Source organism: Acinonyx jubatus, chromosome D1 (assembly GCF_027475565.1).
Source record: "Acinonyx jubatus isolate Ajub_Pintada_27869175 chromosome D1, VMU_Ajub_asm_v1.0, whole genome shotgun sequence".
In the NCBI taxonomy this organism is placed as follows: Eukaryota; Metazoa; Chordata; class Mammalia; order Carnivora; family Felidae; genus Acinonyx; species Acinonyx jubatus.
In genome coordinates, this window is record NC_069390.1 from 91,910,009 (window position 1) to 91,928,714 (window position 18,706).

The window sequence follows — 18,706 nt, forward strand, 5'->3', positions numbered from 1 at the left end:
ACTTAGCATTATACTCTCTAGCTCCATCATTGTCATGGCAAATGGCAAGATTCATTCTTTTTATGGTTGAATAGTATTCCCTTGTGTCTGTCTGTCTATCTATCTATCTATCTATCTATCTATCTATCTATCTATCTACCACATCTTCTTTATACACTCATCAATTGATGGACACTTGGCCTAATGCAAACAATGCTGCATCCCTTTGAATTAGTGTACCCCTTTGAATTAGTGTTGGATACATGTATCCCTTTGAATTAGTGTTCTTGTACTCTTTGGATAAATACCTAGTAGTGCAATTGCTGTATCATAAGGTAGTTCTATTTTTAACATTTTGAGGAACCTCCATACTGTTTCCCATAATGTTGGCACCAGTTTGCATTTCCACCAATAGTCTAAGAGTGTTCCCCTTTCTCTGCATTCTTGCCAACACCTGTTGTTTGTTGTGTTGTTGATTTTAACCATTCTGAAAGGTGTGAGGTCATTGTATTTTTAAAAGTTTATTTATTTTGAAAAAGAGAGAAAGAGAGAGAGAGGGACAGAGAGAATCCCAAGCAGGCTCTGCACTCTCAGTGCAGGGCTGATGTGGGACTTGATCTCACATGACCTGAGCCAAAATCAAGAGTGAGACACTTAACCAACTGAGCCACCCAGGAGCCCCTCTTGTTGTAGTTTTGATTTGCATTTCCCTGATGAGAAGTGATGATGAGCATCTTTGTGTCCTTGGCCATCTGTATGTTTTCTTTGGAGAAATATCTGCTCATGTCTTCTGTCCATTTTTTTTTTAAATTTTTTTTCAACGTTTTTTTTATTTATTTTTGGGACAGAGAGAGACAGAGCATGAACGGGGGAGGGGCAGAGAGAGAGGGAGACACAGAATCGGAAACAGGCTCCAGGCTCCGAGCCATCAGCCCAGAGCCCGACGCGGGGCTCAAACTCACGGACCGCGAGATCGTGACCTGGCTGAAGTCGGACGCTTAACCGACTGCGCCACCCAGGCGCCCCATTCTGTCCATTTTTTAATTGAATTTTTGTTTTTTTGGGTATTGAGCTTGATAAATTCTTTACATACACATTTTTAAGTTTATTTATTTATTTTGAGGGGGAGACAGAAAGAGAAAGCAAAAGCAGGAGAGGGACATAAAGAAAGAATCCCAAGCAAGCTCCATGCTATCAACACACAGCCTGATGCAGGGCTCAATCTCATGAACCATGAGATCATGACCTGAGCCAAAATCAAGAGTCAGACACTTAACCAACTGAGCCACCCAGACGCACCTCTTTATATATTTTGGATACTAATCCTTTACCAGATATGTCATTTGCAAGTGTCTTCTCCCATTTCATAGGATGCCTTTTAGTTTTGCTAGTTTCCTTTGCTGTACAGAATCTTTTTATTTTGACGTAGTCCCAATAGTTTATTTTTCCTTTTGTCTCCCTTGTCTCAGGAGATATATGTAAAAAGAAATTGCTACTGTCAATGTCAAAGAAGTTACTTTCTGTGTTCTCTTCTAGGATTTTGATGGTTTCAGGTCTCACATTTAGGTCTTTCACCCATTTTGAATTTCTTTTTGTTTATGGTGTAGGAAAGTAGGCCATTTCATTCTTTTGAATGTTGCCATCCAGTTTTCCCAATACCATTTGTTGAAAACATTGTCTTTTTCCCATTGGATATCCTTTACTGTTTTGTCAAAGATTAATTGACCATATAATTGTCAGTTTATTTCTGGAAATTCCATCCTGTTCCATTGATCTATGTGTCTATTTTTTGTGCCAGTACCATACTGTTTTGATTACTATAGCTTTGTAATATAATTCAAAGTCCAGAATTGTGATGCCTCCAGCTTTGCTTTTCATTTCAAGATTGCTTTGGATATTAGGGGTCTTTTGTAGTTTCATACAAATTTTAAGATTGTTTGCTCTACTTCTGTGAAAAATGCTGTTTGAATTTTGATGGAGATTGCATTAAAGGTATAAATTGCTGTGGGTAATACAGACATTTTAACGATATTTGTTCTTCAATCCATGAGCAGGGAATGTCTTTTCATTTCTTTGTGTTGTCTTGAATTTCTTTCATAAGTGTTCTATAGTTTTCAGAGTACAGATCTTTTACCTATTTGGTTAGGCTTATTCCTAGGTATCTTATGGTTTTTGGTGCAAGTGTAAATGGGATCAATTCCTTGATTTCTCTTTCTGCTGCTTGATTATTGGTGTATAGAAATGCAACAGATTTCTCTACATTAATTTTGTATCATGCAACTGTACTGAATTTATCAGTGCTAGCAGTCTTCTTTGGTGGAGTCTTTAGCGTTTTCTACATACAGTATTATGTCATCTGCAAATAGTGAAAGTTTTACTTTTTCCTTCACAATTTGGAGTCCTTTTATTTCTTTCTGTTGTCTGATTGCTGTGGCTAGGACCTTCAGTACTAAGTTGAATAAAAATGGTGAGAGTGGACATCCATGTCGTGTTTCTGACTTTAGGAGTAAAAATCTCAGTTTTCCCCCATTAAAAATGATGTTAGCTCTGGGTTTTACACAGATGGCTTTTATTATGTTGAGGTATGTTCCCCCTAACTCCATTTTGTTGAAGGTTTTTATCAGGAATGGATGTTGAACTTTGTCAAATGCTTTTTCTGCATTTGATGAGATGATTGTATGGTCCTTACCTATTCTCTTACTGATGTGATGTATCACACTGATTGATTTGCAAATATTGAACCACCTTTGCAACACAGGAATAAATCCTATTTGATCGTGGTGAATTTTTAAAAAAAATGTATCATTGAATTTGGTTTGCTACTATTTTATTGAGAGTTTTTGCATCTATGTTTATCAGGGACATTGGCCTGTAGTTCTCTTTTTTAGTGGTGTCTTTATCTGGTGTTGGTGTCAGGGTAATGTTGGCCTCATAGAATCAGGAATTTGGAAGTTTCCCTTACTTTCCTATTTTTTGGAACAGTTTAAGAAGAATAGGTATTAATTCTTCTTTACATGTTTGGTAGAATTCTCCTGTGAAGCCAACTGGTCCTGGACTTGTTTGTTGGGAGTTTTCTGATTACTGATTCAATTTCTTTGCTGGTTATGGGTCAGTTTAAGTTTTCTATTTCCTCTTGTTTGAGCTTTGGTAGATATGTTTCTAGGAATTTATCCATGTTTTCTAGGTTGCCCAATTTTTTTGCATGCAGTTGTTCATAACATTCTCTTATGATTGCTTGTATTTCTGTGGTGTTTGTTATTTCTCTTCTCTCCTTTGTGGTTTTATTTATATGAATCCTTTCTCTTTTTTTCTTGATAAGGCTGGCTAGAGGTTTATCAATTTTTTGGTTCTTTTCAAAGAATCAGCTCCTGGCTTCATTGATCTGTTCTATTATATTTTTTAGTGTCTCTGTCATTTATTTCTGCTCTATTCTTTATTATTTCCTTCTTTCTGATGGTTTCAGGGTTTTTTTCTTTTTCTAGCTGCTTTAGATGCAAGGTTATGTTGTTTATTTGAGCTTTTACTTGCTTCCCAGAATTTTTAACCATAGTGTTCTCATTTTCACTTGTTTCTATATACTTTTTAATTTCTTCTTAGATTTCCTGTTTGAACCATTCACTGTTTAGTAGCATGTTATTTAACTTTCATGTATTTGTGGTCTTTCTAGGTTTTTTCTTGTGGTGAACTTCTAGTTTCATAGTGTTGTGGTCCCAAAAGCTGAATGATATGATTTCAAATCTTCTTGATTTGTTCAAGTTTGTTTTGTGGGCTAATATGTGATCTATTCTGGAGAATGTCCCATGTACACTTGAACAGAATGTGTATTCTGCTGTTTTAGGATGGAATGTTTTGAATATGTGTGTTAAACCTATCTGGTCCAGTGTGTCATGCAAAGGCATTGCTTCCTTGTTGGTGTTCTGTTTAGTTAATCTGACCTTTGATGTAAGTGTCCCCTACTATTATTGTATTATTATCAATTAGTTCCTTTATGATTGTTATTAACCAGTTTATGTATTTAGGTACTCCTGTGTTGGGTGCACAAATATTTACAATTGTATATGTTTTGTTGGGTTGCTCCCTTTATTATTATTATATAGTGTTTTTCTTTGTCTCTTGCTACAGTCTTTATTTTAAAGTCTATTTTGTCCAATGTAATTGTTGCTACTCTAGCTTTCTTTTGACATTCATTTGCATGACAAATGTTTCTCCATCCTCTGACTTTCAATCTGCAGGTGTCTTTAGGTTTAAAATGGGTCTTTTGTAGACAGTATATAGTGAGTCTTTTTTTTTTTTTTTATCCATTCTGTTACCCTATGTTTTTTGATTGGAGCATTTACTCCACTTACATTCAAAGTAATTATTGATAGATATGTATTTATTGCCATATTATTCCTTGTTTTGTGGTTGTCTCTGAAGATTTTCTCTGATACTTTCTTATCTTTAATATTAAAGCTTAGGAGGTGAAAAACTTACTGAAGTTGTTATTGGCCAAATGACAAGAGAAGCATGTTAAGACTGTGGTGTGTGGGTGGTAAGTATGTAGGTCCCAGAAAGCATGTAAAGCATGGTGATTCCTGAGATTATTAGTGGAAACCTAGGGGCCCAGTCTAGTGACTGGGACTTCTGTAGTTATAAGGGTTATAAAAACGCTGGTGGAAAGTTTTATACAAGACTAAGAGTCAGAATTTAGAACTTTTTAAAAAAAGGAGGGGTGCTGGGTGGCTCGGTCGGTTGAGTGTCCAACTTTGGCTCAGGTAATGATCTCAAAGCTCATAGGGTTAAAGCCCCATGTCAGGCTCTGTGCCGACAGCTCAGAGCCTGGAGCCTGCTTCAGATTCTTTGTCTCCCTTTCTCTCTGCCTCTCCCCTGCTCACACTCTGTCTGTCAACAATAAATAAATGTTTAAAAAAAAAAGGATTAGCTTGGGTGTTTTAACTATGGTGGAGAAATCTGTGGCTTAGGATAATCAACTAAGGGTCTGTAAGTTCTAAAGGAAGAATAGATAATTTGGGGCATCTAGTTAGTTATCAAGACAGCATAAGCAGCTTATCAGAAGAGGCAATTTTCATAGAATTTTTAAGGCATTACAGATTGCATCAATTTTTTCATATAGGTTTATGAGAGAAAGTGATAATTCACCTCAAGACTGGGGTATAAATCCACAACATTGAGTAAAAAGAGGTATAGAATACATAAGAACCTTTGATCTCAATGACCTATTAGTAATAAAGGAAGGTTCATTGGAAAAGTACTAACATGTTAAATGTTGGGAAGACACTTTGTCTTATGACCTTCATTCAGGAGGGTTCTTTTGGGAAAAAGGTAAGTTTGGATAAGTAGTTCTTGTCTTTCTTTTTTTTCCTAATGTTTATTTATTTCTTAAGAGATGGAGACACAGAGTGTGAGTGAGGAAGGGACAGAGAGAGAGAGGGAGATACAGAATCCGAAGCAGGTTCCAGGCTCTGAGCTATCAGCACAGAGTCCAATGCTGGGCTGGAACCCACCAGCCTTGAGCTCATGACCTGAGCCGAAGTCGGATGCTTAACCGACTGAGCCACCCAGGCGCCCCAAGGGTGAGTAGTTCTGTTTGCTTCGTTTGTTTGTGAGTTTAGTTTTGTTTAGTGTGTCCCAGATCGAAGGGGATGAAGTTATGAAATCGAGAGTGTTGGAAAGATTGTGCTTTAGTCAATATGGAATAGGGAAAGAAAATCGAGTTCAGGACACCTGAGGGATGTGTGTCAGGCAGCTGAGGTGAAGAGGCCACATTCTGTGGTTAATGGAGGAAATAGCAATTTGTGAGGCGTGTAGTGGGGCTGGTTTTGTATTTTGGCTCAGTGCTTACTAGTTGTGTGACAATGAGCAAATTACTTAGTGTCTCTAAATATTAGTTTCTCTATTTTAATTTAAAAGTGCGACAATGACCTTGACTTTGTGGGGATTTTGAGAGAATCGAAGGCCAGGCACTTAATAAATCTTAGTTCCTGGGGCGCCTGGGTGACTCAGTCGGTTGCGTGTCCGACTTTGGCTCAGGTCATGATCTTGTGGTCTGTGAGTTTGAGCCCCGTGTGGGGCTCTGTGCTGACAGCTCAGAGCCTGGAGCCTGTTTCGGATTCTGTGTCTCCCTCTCTCTCTTCCCCTCTCTTGCCCATGCTCTGTCTCTCTCTGTCTCTCAATAATAAATAAAAGTTAAAAAAATTAAAAAGCAGTAATTAAGTATTATTAAAATATATTATGACTAAATAATACTTGCACATGGTAAAAAATTGAACAATGTAAGTGGAGGTTATGCAGTGAAAATATGTCTTCCTCCCTTCCATTCCGTCCCTGAATTCTCCATGTTGGAAGTAACAATTGTCACTAATTCCTTATGAATCCTCACATATTCAAACACATACATCTTTATATCTATAAATATATGTAGTGCTCCTTTTAAAGTAGTATAAAGGGTTTTTAAGAATTATTATTTGTTCAATGGAAACAGCTTAGAATAGGATGGGGCAGAGAACATTCCAAGGGTTAAAAGAAGGGAGCCAATCGCAAAGAGGGATGAGAAAAGGTATGGCTGCGGAGAGTGAGGGCAGAGGCATCTCTGGCCCTGGATGAGACACTATGGGTCAAAGCCCTGCATCTAGAGTAACACTTTGTCCCCTGATCCTGTCCTCACTCCATTATTGCATCACCGCTGTCTCTGGTTGATGCTGTGATGAGGTTAGAACCCTTGATAGCTTTTTTTTTTTCTTTTTGTATCTGAACGGTGGTTTTACTGACCAATATGTTCCTGAATAAGGACTCCAAGCCCAGAGTACACAGTTAAGGCAACTACTTTGTTTCCAACAAGAAAGTACACAAGGAACCCCGAGTGTCCCCCACTAATGTGAGAGCTTGACCCCCGACCGGTCTCCACCCAGTTCTGGGAGAAAAACGTCCTCTAGCTGGCCAGTCTGTCATCCACTGTGACACCTGCTTACAAGGCAGGCGTGGCATCGACCGACATCTGCTCACCGTCCAAGCACCAGGTCTGGGCTGAGCAGCTCCGCAAGCACGTTTGGCAGATGCTCTCGTTTGCGTTAAAATCGAACGTGCGCGCTGACGCATGGCTGCTGGCCGCGGATCTCGAATTAGGTAAAATGTGATCTGTCCACATTCCCAGAGCTGCTAACATGTAAAAATCACTTGTTTAAAAAGCTCCTTTCATCAGAACACCCTTGGATCAAATAACCTGGCAGAGGAAAGCTCTCGTGGCCCCCGGTCTACGACAAGTTCTCTGCCGGGATCACGTTCAGGACATTCCCAAGGGCGAAGGGTGAGCGAGGCCCCAGGGCGCCGCTACCCTGTCTGTGCCAAAAATTCCATGTGCTGCCCCGGAGCCTAGAAATGGCCGGCCACACCGGTTCTCTCACAAACAGCCGCAAGGCTTTCATGTAGCTGTTTTCATCCAGAGTGAACCGTGATAGATCCCCGCGGGAAGGGTGATCATGTCTCCTTTTTCCATGAAGATGAGGGTCCACTTGTCCTCTCTGTCACATCAAAGTAGCCGGTGCCAAGTTGTAGCGGATCTCGTCGTCCAGGTGCCGGTGCTTCTCCTAAAACATCTTGATCTTTTCTTCATAATTTGTTAGTTTATCCTTGCATATGGTTATTGTGTCCACCCAGGAATAGTTTCCCTGTTTTCGGATCTTTTCTAACTCCCGATCATTCTCGTATTTGTCAGCATCAAGCTTCCAGTAAAGAACCCCGAGCAGGCGCAGGTGCTCCAGGCGAACCAGGCCGCAGGGCTCGCTGCGGTGGGGCAGCCTCGGGTCGTCGGCCGACATGTCCACGTACGAGGCCTGCACCGTGGCCGGGCGGAGGACGCAGCGAAGGAAGAGCCAAATCCTTGATAGCTTAAAATGCCAGGATGAGTTGCTTCTTCAAGAATCAGAAAAACCATGTGCCTCATTTGTTAAAACACATAAACATGTTTAGAACTGTGTTTGACAGTTTTGTTTTTATCATGAAAGGATGTAGTATTTTGTTGCCTGCTTTTCTACATCTAATTGAGATGATCATATAGTTTTAATCTTTCATTCTATTGATGTGCTGTGTCACATTTATTGATTTGTGTCTGTGAAACCATCCTTCTACCCCAGTGATAAAACCTACGTAATCATGGCATATAATTCTTTAAATGTGCTGTTGAATTCAGGTTGCTGAAGTTGGTAATCTTGCATTTATTTACATAAGGGATATTGGCTTGTAGTTGTCCTTTTTAGTAGTGTCCTCATCAGATTTTGCATCAGATGAATCCTGGCCTCGTAAGCGAGTTTGAGAGTGTTCCCTCCTCTTCAGTTTTTTAGAGTGTGAGAGGTGCACCTAGGTGGCTCTGTTGGTTAAGCATCTGACTTCAGCTCAGGTCATGATCTCACAGCTCGTGGGTTCGAGCCCCCACATAGGGCTCTGTGCTGACAGCTCAGAGCCTGGAGCCTACTTCGGATTCTGTGTCTCCCTCTCTCTCTCTGACTCTTCCCCACTCACACTCTGTCTCTTTCAACAATAAACATTACAAAAAAATTTAAAAAAAGTGTAAGAAAGTTTGGCACTATTATTATTATATATATTTTTTTTTTGAGAGAGAGAGAGAGAGAGCATGAGTGGGGAAGAGGATCTTTGTATTTTACGTATTACACTCTTCACATCCTTTAGTTTTTCATTAATATGTTTAGTGCGTATCATGTATGAGTTTTATATTTTCTTTAGAGCAGTTTCAGGCTCACAGCAAATTGAGCAGAAGTACAGAGATTTCCCACATGTCTCTTGCCTTCCCACATGCACAGCCTCTTCCATTATCAACATTCTGCATTAGAGTTGTACATTTGATATAATTGACGAACATACAGTTATACATCATCATGACCCGATGTCCATAGGTTACATTAGTGTAATTACATTACACCTCTCTTGGTGTTGTCATTTGATGGGTTTGGACAAATGTATGATGACATGTATCTGTTATATGTATAACCATTACAGTGTCACACAGAGTAGTTTCTCTGCCCTAAAAGCCCTGTGTTTCACTTGTCAATCCCTCTCTCCCCCAGAGGCTCTGACAACCATTAACTTCTCTACTGTCTGCATAGTTTTGCCTTTTCCAGGTTGTCATAGAGTTGGCTTCCTTTACTTAGTAATATGTATTTAAGTTTCTTCCATGCCTTTTTTTAAAGTTATTTATCTTTAAAAAAATATTTTTAAATGTTCATTTATTTGTGTGTGTGTGTGTGAGAGAGAGAGAGACAGAGTACAAGCAGGGGAGGGCAGAGAGAGGGAGACACAGAATCTGAAGTAGGCTCCAGGCTTGGAGTGTCTGCATGGAGCCTGACGTGGGGCTCGAACTCATGAGCTGTGAGATCATGACCTGAGAGGAAGTCGGATGCTTAACTGACTGAGCCACCCAGGTGCCCCATCTTCCAGGTCTTTTCATGATTTGATAGCTCATTACTTTTTAGCACTGAATCATATTCCAGTGTCTGGATGAACCACAGCTTATTCACCCATTCACAAACTGAAGGACATCTTGGTTGCCTCTAAGTTTTGGCAATTATGAATACAGCTGCAATGAACATCCATCTGTAGGTTTTTCAGCTCCTTTGGTTAAGCACCAAGGAGCACAATCGCTGGATTGTATGGTAAACGTATGTTTAGTTTTGTGAGAAACGGCTAAACTTCTTCCAAAGTGTCTACACCATTTTCCGTTCCCACTAGCAATGAATAAGAGTTCCTTTTATTCTACATCTAACCCACCGTGTGCTATTGTCAGTGTTCTTGATTTAGGTCACTCTAATAGGTATGTAGTAGTATCTCATTGTTTTGATTTGTGTTTCCCTGATGACATATGATGTGGGGCATCTTTTCATATGCTTATTTGCCATCTCTATATCTTCTTTGGTGAGGTGTCTGTTCAGGTCTTTGGCCCATTTTTAAATAAGGTAGTTCTTTTTCTTATTGTGTAGCTTTAAGAGTTTGTGTTTGGATAATAGTCCTTTATCAGATTTATCTTTTACAAATATTTTCTCACAAGTTATCTTTTCAAAGTCAGTCATTCCCTGACCTGTTGGCTAACCTAACTATTAATAAATATTAATAAATATTAATAAAACCTCCATTTAAAACGCCATCCTTTACCCTCACTGTCCAAGATCACATTTGGGCTTGTCTACCTCTCAAAGGTTAGACTGAGAAAGAAAAGCCAGATCCTCTCCTTTTCCCCATGTATATCCCTCCTCTTACAGGCTGTTTTTCAGGATCCATTTGTCCCTGCGGTGATTCGCACTGGCAAGTCTTTCACTCTCAGAAGAACCCAGTGGAGCATCTCCTTGTTTTTGCAGTAAATGAAAACATCAGAGTTCAGATGAAAGTCAGCGTGATTACAAAGCCTATATGGTTCTCACTGCATGCATGCTGCTGCAAGATTTGTATTTCTCTGACAGTCAGTTTTCATTTTAACCTGCAGCTCATCTAGATTTGTGACCACAAATTTCTCGTCATTGTTATAATTTAACGTTAAAGAGAACATGATTTTTTGAGTCAGTTTAAATATGTGTGTGCATCACTTTTCTACCTGCTACTAACCATGCAGGTTTGGTCAAAGTATGTTCATCTTTGTAAACTTCTGTGTATTTATTTGTACAATGCAAACAATACCTGCCTCATATGCCTTTACAAATATAATTTGCATAATACATTGCAATCTTGAAACACAGAGCTAGGCTATAAGATTATTGTTATTTCTTTTTCATGTTTCCCTCTGATTATTTAAGAAAAATATTTCATGTGCCATGACACTAATTTTCGAGTTTACCCATAATAAGTACAGAAAATAACCCATTTCATGAGTTTCTCAATCCCTCAAGGCTGAAGTAGGGAATATTATTAACAATTAAGGTAACTGAGGCTCAGAGATATTAAGTAGGTTTCAACTTATGGTAATGTGGAAAATTTTATTTAAATCTTAACTGATTCCGTTCACCATTCTGTTAAAAAATTTTTTAGCATTTATTTATTTTTGAGAGACAGCGCACGAGTGGGGGAGGGCAGAGAGAGAGGGAGACACAGAAGCCAAAGCTGGTTCCAGGCTCTGAGCTGTCAGCACAGAGCCTGACCTGCGGCTTGAACTCAGCAACCGTGAGATCATGACCTGAGCTGAAGTCGGACGCTTAACCAACTGAGCCACCCAGGCGCCCCCACCATTCTGTTTAGATATTGAAGTTTTGCAATTCTTCTTCCCCTAATCAACCCATCAGACGAAAAGAGGTTGACTTTAGAGAGTTTGAACCAGAGAAATCTGGAGTGGGGTCAACAAGACCTTCAGAATAGGGTGGGCATGGCTCTGTACTGAAAAAACGAGAATGACGTTTAGGACTATGTACTCAATGGTGGGATCTACAGACTGTTTCTATTGCTGGAGTCTAAGAATGTTTCCAGCCAGCCTTATTATGGACGTCGAACTTGACCCCCTGAGATTAGGGGACTGTTGGGCTCTTGTCTCATGAAATGAACCTGTCTAAGAATAATGAACTACGAATCCTATTGCATGGCTGGCACCAAATAAAGTGGCCCACACAGTTTGCCCTTTCTCTAAAGTGAAGTCCACTAGTTGACAAGTCTGGTCCAATGATTGTTCAGTCCACTTGTTACTGTTTCCTAAATACATGAGGACAGCTAAGGATCACTTGCTATTTGAGGGTGATTGTCTATAAGAAAAAGAGAGGGAGAGAAAATCATTGGGAAACAGGATATTATGTGGCAGTTGCCCTCTCAGTTTGCCTAGTGAAGTAGCCTATGTCAGCTCCAATGGAGAAGCCAGAAGCCTCTAGAAGCCATTTCTTTATCTCTTTATCTACGTTCCTGAGTTTTTCATCTGTCCCTCTCTCACGAATCTGCTTTCATAGTTGGAAACTGCTGGGCCATAATCGTACAGAACATGACAGGAGCTAGCACTTTGCTGTTTGCCCTAGGTCAGCTAAATATTCCAGCTGTTTCCTGGTCTAAAACCTCCTTCCTGGGGCATTTGGGTGGTTCAGTCAGGTAAGCATCTGACTCTTAGTTTCGGCTCAGGTCATGATCTCATGTTCATGGGAATGAGCTCCACTTTGGGCTCTGTGCTGATAACCTGGAGCCTGCATGGGATTCTCTCTCTCTCTCTCTCTCTCTCTCTCTCTCTCTCTCACCTCCTTCCCCCCATTCCCCACTCCACTCGTGCGTGTGCTCTCTCTCTCATAATAAATAAGTAAACATTAAGGGAAAAACTCCTTCCTCTCAAAGGTTCCCCTGGACTCCCAGGCGGATTGACAGTAGGCTGTCTCTGCTGCCCTTGCATTTTGGCATCAGTGAGTGTGTATGGCCTCCTTTCTAGGACAGCTGACACTTTTAGATGGTTTTCTGCCTGAATTTCTGAAACAGAGATGGGCCAAAGGAATGATGTGGGAGGAAGGGAGTGGGTCGTGAAGGAGAGCTTCTGACTTTCCACTGTCATCTTCCAGAAACGGACAGAGAAGTAAAACTTCTCCCTATTTGTGGTTGAAGAAAGAGGCAGTGGGTAGATTAAGAATCATCCTTGGGAAGTGTAGTAACAAACAGGACAGACAGGGAAGAGAATAAAAAAATCTCAATTTCCACATGACCCATGTTCTCTTTAATATGGGTTGTGTAATTTCTAAGTTACAATCTAAAATATCTATCTTAAATATAAAAAATATAGATAAATGATATCTATCTATCTATCTATCTATCTATCATCATCATCATCATCATCTGTCTATCATCAATTTATGTTTATTTATGTTTGTGTGGCTTGGGTTTCTTGAGAGAAACAAAGGGAGGTGGATAGGGAATAGAAATGCCCATTACCCAGCATCCATTTATGACACAGGCATTGATTATGCATTTCACCTAGGTGACACAGTCAATATCTCTGGTTGTGGGAGTAAAGAGGCCATGAAAGCAAAAAATAGACAAATGGGACTATGTCAAACTTGCAAATTGTTTGAATCAAAGGACACAATCAATAGAGCCAAAAAACAAACTATAGAATGGGAGAAAATATTTGCAAATTAGATACCTGATAAGCAGCTAGTGTCTCAGAATATATGCAGAACGCCTACAACTTAACAACAATAAAAACAAATAACCTGATTAAAAAATGGGGAAAAGGCTTTGCTGTGGACTGAATGTTTGTGTGTCCCCCAAATTCATGTGTTAAACCCTAATTCAGTGTGATCATATTTGGAGGTGGAGCTTTGGGGGAGTGATTAGGTCATGAAGAAACTCTCATAAATGGGATTACTGCTCTTAGAGACTCCAGAGACCCCAGAGAGCTCCTTTGCCCCTTCCATTATGTGAGGTTATAGTGAGATGTTGGCTATCTGTAAACAAGGAAGCAGGCTCCCACCAGACACCAAATCTCCTAGTGATTTCATCTTGGGTTTTTCAGCTTCCAGTATTGTAAGAAATAAACTTCTGTTGTTTATAAGACACCCAATCTGTGGTATTGTGTGATAGGCGCTCAAATGGACTAAGACTTGTATAGATATTTCTCCAAAGATGATATATAAGTGGCCTGCAAGCAAATGAAAAGATGCTCAATATCACTAATTATCAGAAATGCAAGTCAAAACCATGATGAACTATCACCTCATACCCATTAGGATGGCAACTATGAAAGAAAACAGAAAACAAGTGTTGGTAAGGATATTGAAAATGGCAACCTTTGTGCATTATTGGTGAGTTAGTAAAATGGTGAGACTGCTATGGAAAATAGTATGGAGGTTCTTCAAAAAATTAAAAATAGAGCTACCATATGAGCTAGCAATCCCATTTGGGATTTCTATTCTAAAAGAGTTGAAAGTAGGATCTTAAAGAGATATTTGCAGCACTAATTTACTATAGCCAAGAGATGGACGCAACCCAAATGTCCATTGACAATGCATGAGGAAACAAAATGTGGTATGTACATACATAGGAATATTATTCCTCCCTAAAAAGCAAAGAAATACTATCACATGCTACAAAATGGATGAACCTTGAGGATATTATGCTAAGTGAAAGAAGTCTGTTGCAAAAAGACAAATAATGTATGATTCCACTTAAATAAAAATCTAAAGTAGTCAAATTCATAGAAACATAAAGTAAAATCATAGTTACCAGAGGTTGCAAGGAAGAAGAAAAGTGGAATTGTTATTTAATGGATATAGAGTTTCAGATCTGCAAGTTGAAAAAGTCCAGAAATCTGTTTCGCAATGCAAATATACTTAACACTTCTGAAATAGTTAAACACTTAAAAACAGTTAAGATGGCCAATTTTTTGTTACATGCTTTTTGCCACAATAAAAAGTAAACAAAGAATAGCCCTAATAAAGTGTTAAATAAAACACGTTTCTACCTCTTACCTTGACAAACTTACCTTTCATAACACTGGAAGGCCAGATTCAAGTTTAGAATCCTGAGAATCTATAAGGTTCCATGCCAAAAGGTGGTAGCACAGGGAGGGCCACCCTGGTTTCCCAGGTGCCTGCCCATGGACCACAGCTTACCCCCTCTCCCTCTCATTCTCACTTACTTTACAATGCGAGGCACCTACACATGCGCAGGTATAAACACCTATAGTTCACATGCCCAATGGTCATCCACATCCCTTGAATACAGCTCCTGCCTGACCATCCCTGGAAGTGAACATACCAACAGTGTGGTCTGCTGTTGGAAGGACGGACCCAGGTCCTGGAAGCTGAGGAAACTTGCTCCAGGCCAAAGTCTATGTGTGATCTTTCAAGCCTGACCATAGGCAATTATTAGGCTTTTCTTGGCAGTCCTCATGGGGGAAAGTGCTAGCTGGCACCAGCCTCCTTATGGAGGAAAGGAAATACCCAACTCCAGCCCACTCTGGACAACCTATGAATTCAATGAAATATTTAAGGAAAAATTATACCAAATCTCTACAGTTTATTTTATAAGATAGCGGCATTCTGTGAGGCCATCATTACTCCAACACTAAAACCAGACAAAGACTGTGCAAGAAAAAAACAAACTATAGACCAATATCTCTCGTGACCATAAATGCAAAAATTCTCAATGAAATATTAACAAATAGAATCCAACAATATATGTAAAGAATTATACACTATGACTAGGTGGGATTTATCCCAGTTATGTAAGGATGATTCAACATTCAAAAGTCAGTTAAAGTATTTCATCCATAAGCAGACTGAAGAATAAAAATCACAACATCCTATCAATAGGTGCAGAAAAAGCATTTGATAAAATCCAACACCCATTCCCGAAAAAAAAAAAAAAAAAAGAGAGAGAGAAACAACTCAGTAAACTGAGAGTAGATTTATTCTCTATTCCTCTAGAACAAGAACTTCCTCTACTTGAGAAAGAAAACCTACACAAAACCTACACCTAACATCATACTTAATGGTAAGAACATCAAATCTTTCTTACTAAAATCAGAAACAAGGTAAGGATGTCCCCCTAATGACTGTTTTTCGGTGTAGTAATGGTAGTCCTAGCTAACACAGTAAAACATGAAAAAAAAAGTTGTACAGATTGAGAAGGAAGAAATAAATCTGTCTTTATTCACAGATGACATAATTGCTTATGCAGAAAATCTGAAAGAATCAACCAAAAAACTCCTGGAACTAAGTAATCATGGCGAGGTGGAAGGATACAAGGTTAACATATAAAAAGTCAATTGCTTTCCTCTATGGGAGCAAAGACCAAGTAGAATTTGAAATTAAGAACACAATGACATTTACATTAGCACTCCTAAAAATGAGATCTATACAAGGAAAATACAAAGCCTGCGTAGGGCTTTGTGCTGACAGCTCGGAGTCTGTTGCCTGCTTGCTCTGTGCTGACAGTTTGGAGCCTGGAGCCTGCTTTGGATTCTGAGTCTCCTTCTCTCCCTGCCCTTCCCCCAACTTGTGCTCTGTCTCTCTCTCAAAAATAAATAAATATTTTTTAAAAATAGGGGAAGACATTTTGCTCCATGGCAATAGGATTTACTGAGTGAAATTGGCTGGTGATGTGAAATGTCAAGTCTTTCTGGAGGTTAAAGGACTACAGGAATGTATAATATTCCTTGCCTGTTTGGGAGCTGTGTGATGATACTTGAAGGAGGGGAAGTTATTTTCCAGAATTTTGAAATGGAAAGGTTTTAATTATGCTAATATCAAAACATTGTGTAGGGAGACTGTCAGCCGAGAGAGGGGATAATGAGTTGTGGGTTTGAATCTTGGTGTTAATTGTTTAGCAGGTCTGTGATCTGGGGGAAGTTACTTAACCTCTTTACATCAGTTTCTTCATCTGAGAAAATGAGATAATTAAGTAAAACACTTAGTAGATTGGCTAGCATTCCATAAATGTTAGGTGTGATGATGATATGATGATGTCAGTAACTGAGTGAAGGGACCACGTAAGCAATCCTGGCAGGAATAAGGAAGTGGTAACCACATAATGAGAGAGTGAACAGAGGGAGAAATCTGGGTGGAAAAAGGGTATTTGTTATTTCTTGATGACTTTCAAATTTGTCTCCATTTGTCTTATGTACCGCTAAGTTCAATATAAACTTGAAATCATATTCAAGCAGAGTAGGACGTGAGAGATGTGAGATGGAGAAAGGAAGGACGAAAAAATCAGTGAATATATACAATGAGTCATGCTGAGAAGTGGTGGTTCTCCCTTCACGTGTGTTTACATTTTTGGAGGGCTTCTCCCCTACACTTCTCCCAATTTTCAACCTGAGGAAGAATGATGACATTTGCATCTGAAGAAGTTTCTCCTCAGTGTTTTCTGCACGGCAGCCTTTACCTCCTTATTCCTCAAGCTGTAGATCAGGGGGTTCAGCATAGGGATCACCGTGGTGTAGAACACGGAGGCCACATTCTCCTTGGCCACAGAACTGGCCGTGGAGGGTTTTAAGTACATGAATGCTGTAGATCCATAGAACATTCCCACAGCTGCAAGGTGAGAGCTGCAGGTGCTGAAGGCTTTGGACCTTCCCTGTGTGGTGCTGATGTGGAGGATGCTGGAGAGGATGAAGACGTAGGAAACAAGGACTGTTAAGCTGGTGGCTATGATGTTGAATCCAGCCAAAAAGAACACTGTCATCTCAATATGATAGGTGCTAGAGCAGGAGAGCTTCATGAGGGGCACGATGTCACAGAAGTAATGACTGACGAGGAACTCACAGTAGGACAGTTTTAACATCAGACCAGTGTCTATTGTTGCGCCAATGAAAGCCATGGCATAGGCCGCGGCCATCAGCAGGGAACACACTTGAGGAGACATGATGACATTGTAGAGCAAAGGGGTATAGATGGCGACATAGCGGTCATAGGCCATCACTGTCAGCATGTAACACTCTGCAACGACAAACACAACGAAGAAGTAGAGCTGTGACATGCACCCCGCATGGGAGATGATGTTCTTCTCTGACACAAAGTTCACCAGCATTTTCGGGGTAATGACAGAGGAGTAGCAGAGATCCACAAGGGACAGATTGCTGAGGAAGTAGTACATGGGGGTGTGAAGCTGAGCATTGAGACAAATCAGCGTGAACATGCCCAGGTTCCCTATGATGGTGACCAAGTAGATCCCAAGGAAGAGGAGGAAGAGAGGGAGCTGGAGCTCTGGCCGATTTGTCAATCCCCTGAGAATAAACTCGGTCACTGTAGAGTGATTTTCGGCAGCCATTCCCCTGTGATTGGGAGCCCTGTGGGGATGGGAAAGAACAGCCCATGAGAGCCTACATCTTAGACTTCTTGGCAAAGCTGGTTTTGAGCACTTGGGTTCAGTTGGGTGATCCTGGGCTCTTTCCTGATGAATCCTCCCTTTGGCAGTTGGCTGGGAGGAAGACCAGGCTCTGGGTATTTCAAAGACCATGAGGTTGGGAGGAAAAAGGGGACAAGATCTGGGGCTTTTACCACTTTTATGTTTCTTAAATATCCTACAGCAATGGTTCTTAGGGTACATTTGTTGGACCAGCAGCATCAGCACCATGTTAGAGATGCAAACTCTCAGCCTCCACCCGGGACCTACCAAATCAGAAACTCTGGGATTGGGGCTAGCAGTCTGGGTTGAACACTCTCTCCAGATGATGCTGATGCCTGCGTAGGTCTGAGAACCTCTGTCCTATAGGTAACAAGCAGCATACTTCATATTTTGTGCTTGGACATGCTTCAGAAATAAAATTTCCTTGTCATCTGTGCAATTCCCAGATAGTTTCTGAATATGAATGCATGATATCCTTCTCAAATTGACACAGTGTCAGGGTAGTATGGTAGTTACAGCCATATCATTGAGTGACAAGTCAATTTCCGTATCTGAAAGATGAAAATGAGAACAAAAGACCCCAATAATTAGCAACTGCTGCCAGGCAAGATGAGTTCCCTCATGTCAAGGGAGAAAAACTAAAATTTTAATCAGGCAGAATGACCATGTCTCAGCCTGGGATGACAAGCTTGCAGAAAATTCTGCAAAATTTGCAAAAAAAACCCCACACCCCCCAAACTCCCCCAAGAAATCCTCACAACATATCCTGCCATGCTCTCCAGCAGCTGTCATATTGTGAAACTATCAGAAATACTGAGCTGTATCCTGCTTGTCACTTTGCTCCTGAAACTTGCAATTTGGGACCTCAGTCTGACCAATCTCTGTGGAGGACACAGAACTTGCCGTTTTTTGCCTATTTAACCCC

The 18,706-nt window shown here is 40.2% G+C and overlaps 3 protein-coding genes across 4 annotated transcripts in view; 1 reads left to right on the plus strand and 2 right to left on the minus strand.

Moving 5' to 3' along the window:
• Positions 1–6,487: 6,487 nt before the first annotated feature.
• On the minus strand, positions 6,488–11,922 carry LOC106976610 (acireductone dioxygenase). The gene is given in 5 exon segments (XM_053202547.1): positions 6,488–7,426; positions 7,429–7,503; positions 7,506–7,523; positions 7,526–7,887; positions 11,888–11,922. Coding segments are annotated over 5 exon segments (687 nt in total). The 3' UTR covers positions 6,488–7,229.
• Positions 6,735–18,706, plus strand: part of LOC106976583 (olfactory receptor 8B12-like) — a 44,754-nt gene continuing 32,782 nt past the window's right edge. For both annotated transcript variants that reach the window (XM_053203940.1, XM_053203939.1), the window contains exons 1-2: positions 6,735–7,101; positions 15,360–15,426. The gene's annotated coding sequence lies outside the window, so the exon portion shown is untranslated. The remainder of the gene's footprint in view (positions 7,102–15,359; positions 15,427–18,706) is intronic.
• Positions 16,744–17,923, minus strand: LOC128311908 (olfactory receptor 151-like). The gene has a single exon (XM_053203938.1). It carries the CDS (start codon positions 17,890–17,892, stop codon positions 16,744–16,746), a length of 1,149 nt encoding a protein of 382 aa, XP_053059913.1. The 5' UTR covers positions 17,893–17,923.